The sequence below is a fragment of the Dipodomys ordii genome, unplaced genomic scaffold (genome assembly GCF_000151885.1).
Source record: "Dipodomys ordii isolate 6190 unplaced genomic scaffold, Dord_2.0 Scaffold2751, whole genome shotgun sequence".
NCBI lineage: Eukaryota > Metazoa > Chordata > Mammalia > Rodentia > Heteromyidae > Dipodomys > Dipodomys ordii.
This window is the reverse complement of record NW_012269967.1, coordinates 5,189-9,294: the sequence shown is the minus strand read 5'-3', so window position 1 is coordinate 9,294 and position 4,106 is coordinate 5,189. Positions and strand designations below refer to the sequence as shown.

At 46.6% G+C, this 4,106-nt stretch overlaps 1 protein-coding gene across 1 annotated transcript; it reads left to right on the top strand.

The window, feature by feature from the left end:
• Positions 1 to 3,556: 3,556 nt before the first annotated feature.
• LOC106002071 (alpha-adducin-like) lies at positions 3,557 to 3,891 on the top strand (the record flags this gene model as incomplete). The annotated part of the gene is made up of 2 exons (XM_013036995.1): positions 3,557 to 3,695; positions 3,793 to 3,891. Coding segments are annotated over exons 1-2 (234 nt in total), but the record flags the coding sequence as incomplete, so codon positions are not given.
• Positions 3,892 to 4,106: the final 215 nt, after the last annotated feature.

Here is a 4,106-nt window from a genome sequence, read left to right as displayed (position 1 = left end):
TTTTTTTTTTTTTTTTCCTCAAGTCTAGCACTCTACCACTTTAAGCCACAGTTCCACTTCTGGTTTTCTGGTGGTTAATTGGCGATAACAGTCTCATGGACTTTCCTGGCCAGGTTGGCTTTGAACCGAGATCCTCAATAGGATCCTGAGTAGGATTACAGGCATGACCCACCAGCACCTGGCACTGACTTTCTTTCTTTCTTTTTTTTTCCAGGTAAGGGGTAGGTTTATTCATCATTCTGGCTGGCACCAGGCCATGTTGGCCCTCCACGTGGCTGGGAAAGGCCTGGGAAAGAGAGAGAGCTGGGAAAGAGAGGGCTGAGAAAGAGAAGAGAGCTAGAAAAAGAGAAGAGAAGGAAAGAGCTGAGAAAGAGCTAGAAAAGAGCAGAGCAGAGAGGAGCACTGACTTTCTTGAAATAACTTTTTTTTTTTGGGCCAGTTCTGGGGCTTGAACTCAGGGCCTGGGCACTGTCCCTGAGCTTCTTTGTTGCTAGCACTCTCCCACTTGAGCCACAGCACCACTTCTAGCTTTTTCTATTTATGTGGTTCTGAGGAACTGAAACCAGGGCTTCATGTGCTAGCATCATATGCTAGGCAAACACACTTTGTCTTCCCAGCTCTTTTTCTCTTAAGGAAATCACTTGTTACCTAATTTCTGTAAAAGCTATAGTACATCTGACCATGTCCATTAGACTTAACAATCAGAGAATCATAAAGGGTTGCGGAATGACAGCAGCAAACAGGGACTGAGACAGCAGGAACAGGACAAGTGTTGGGTAGATGATGCTGGACACACAGGGAAGCGTCTAGACGATGCATGTTGACCAGCTAGGGGTGAGGGAGACCATCCTACCCAGCTGCCCCCCAGTGTTCTATCCAGAGCCAGTAGGACTTGACCTGGATCACGATTGGGCAGAGACATAGTTGGTGTGGCTGTCAGGAGACCTGGCTGCCACAGCTAGATGCTCCCAGAGCCTACTTGGGTTATCCTGCAAGTTCTCTCTTCTGGTACAAGTAAGCTGTCCTAAGAAGGGGCACGTGCATGTGCCGTGGTCTGTTCAGAGGGAAGGAGTGTTCTAGAACTATGCTTTTTATCACCATTTTTACTGTAAGAACATTGGGGGCCCTGAGGCGGAGTGGTAGAGTGCTCACCCAACATGCACAAGGACCTGGGACTCGTCCCCAGCACGGAGGGCTGTGTGTGGCGCATGCTAGTGTGTGTCCTCACTCACTAGGAATGTATTTTCATCTGTCTGGATGAGTTGGTTTTTGTTCATCTTGGGAGATTTGGTCTGTTGCCAGACTGGCTTTCAGCTTCTAGGCTCGAGTGATCCTCTCACCTGAGCCTCCTGAGGAGCTGGGGCTGTGTGCACCACCACCACACACGGAGAGCTGCCTGGAGTGTTTAGGTGAATGTTAGCTCTGGTTTATTTATTTCACTTTTAAACATACCTTTAAAATATTATTTTTTTTCATTTTTGTCGGTTCTGGGGCCTGAACCCTGGGCCTGGGCGCTCTCCCTCAGCTCTTCAGCTCAAGGCTAGCGCTCTACCACTTGAGCCACAGCGCCACTTCCTGCTTTTTCTGCTTATATGGTGCTGAGGATTAGAACCCAGGGCCTCAGGTATGCAAGGCAAGCGCTCTACCACTGAGCCACCTTCCGAGCCTGAGTTTAATATTATTTTAAAGACAAGTTCTCTCCTACAACTTCAGCTTTCTGAATGTTGGGATTACAGTCATGGACCACCACCCCTGGCTGAACATATGGTTTTGATATTGACAGAAGAATGTTATCAGATATGTCATTCTTTGGATGATGTCATTTTTTCCCCAAAAATGCTTTCCAACCACTAAAGTATCTGTAGATTTCCTTTCCTTTTTTTTTTTTTCCTTGTTTTTTTTGTTGGTCATGGGACTTGAACTCTGGATCTATAAAACATTGTCTCTGAGCTTTTCAGCTCAAGGCTAGTGCTCTACTACTTGAGCCACAGCGCCACTTCCAGTTTTCTGCTGGTTAATTGTGGATAAGAACCTCACAGACTTTCCTGTCTGGGCTGGCTTTGAACCGTGATCCTCAGATCTCAGCCTCTTGACTAGCTAGGATTACAGGCGTGAGCCACTGACGTGGGGCTGTAGAGTTTTAAGCTGTTTTCAACAGCTACCCTGCAGTGTTTGCTGTCAGGGCCAGGCGTGGTAGTTTAAAGTGGGAGAGGCATGGGGATTACCAGTTCCAGACAGCCTGGGACACATGGTGACCAGCTCTAAGACAAAAGGAAAAAGGTTGTCAGGCCTGGGTGTGTAGCTTAGTGAGGGAATGCTCGCTGCACGCACAAAGACCTGCCTGGAAGGTCCTAGTACTTCACAAACAGTGCAAAATAAGTTTGTGCTTGAGCTTGATGAGGAAATTCCTTTTTCTTTCCTGTTCTTTGGTAAGATGGGCTCCCGCTGTGTATTCCAAGCTGGCCTTCAACTCAATAGTCCTCAGGCTCATCCTCCTAAATGTTGGGACCACAGCCACTGTCACCTCCAGCTAGGAAATTTCTTGTATGAGAGCTGATAGGAGGAAAGGAATTAAATGTGGTATTATGTTTTTAAATTAACTTTTCTTTTTTTTTTTTGAATCTTTTTTTTGGGTCCGCTCGTGGTGCTTGAACTCTGGGCCTCAGCTCTTCAGCTCAAGGCTAGCCCTTTACCACTTGAGCCACAGCACCACTTCCGGCCTTTTTTCCCTGCTTATGTGGTGCTGAGGAATGGAACCCAGGGTCTTAGGCATGCAAGGCAAGCGCTCTACCACTGAGCCACCTTCCCAGCCCCTTAAATTAAGTTTTCTCTGGAATTGTTCCCATCGGAAATATTTGAATCATGAGTCTAGAAACCGAAAGCTGCAGTCTGTACAAGATCTTCAAAATTATCATATCTTAAGGCCAACATGGGGTATTTAAGGAGACTTTTCAGAAATAAAATAAACACTTAGATTTTTTTTTTACTTGAAGATTCACTTAAACAAATGTAGAAAAATCATCAAGTATAATTGTCCTCAAAATTTTAAATTTAATCTAGTTTTTATGTTCTTAAATACAACCTAAGAGAAAAGTGCACTAGTCTTGCAGCATGTGCAGTTGTCCTTGGAGACGGTGTTGGCGTACAGGACCTGTCATGCGCCTGTGCGCCTGGCCACACTCCCTGTGCCCGCCTTGCACAGAATCCACAGGCAGTGGAAAGTCTCTGATGTGGATTTTCTCCTATGCTCTTCCAGGTATTGATGGGGCTCCAAAAGTTTATCGGTTCATTATTTCCATGAAGATAACAAAATAGAATATCACCTCTTGTATCTCTGTGAGTGAGGCACTTGCGTGTTAAGAGTTTCAGCTTGGGGCTGGGAAGCTGGCTCAGTGGTAGAGTGCTTGCCTTGCAAGCATGAGATTCCTCAGCACCACATAAGCAGAAGAAAAACAGAAGTGGCGCTGTGATTCCAGTGGTAGCGCGCTCGCCTGGAGCGTTTCAGCTTAGCTCTGGCTTTTCTTCCCACCTGGTCTTGCCATGGTCTCTAGGTGTCCGCGATGAAGTGTGGGCTCTTGCCCATCTCCCCGGAGGCGCTCTCTCTTGGAGAAGTGGCTTATCATGACTACCACGGCATTCTGGTTGATGAGGAGGAAAAAGTCTTGATTCAGAAAAATCTCGGGCCTAAAAGCAAGGTCAGTGGGCATCTCATCAGGAGTTCAATAATAGAGGAGGAGCACGGGGAGTATCCGTCTTCTCGCCTAGATCCACAGAGCTGCACTTTCCCCCCAGGTTCTTATTCTCCGGAATCACGGGCTCGTGTCAGTTGGAGAGAGCGTCGAGGAGGCTTTCTATTACATCCATAACCTCGTGGTCGCGTGTGAGATCCAGGTAGGTGATGGCAGTCCATCCGGTCTGGGCCATTTCCAGGATTCATGTAGATTTTCTGATACTTGTCTAGCAGGCTGAACCTTTGAGCTCTCTCTGCTAATGATGAGCTCATAGATTGGAACTTGAGAGGGACGAATGCCATTTCAGTGATTTAAATTAAATGGTTCCTGGGCTTTGGACTGTTTTGTTTTTCATTTTTCACATATATAAGTGGC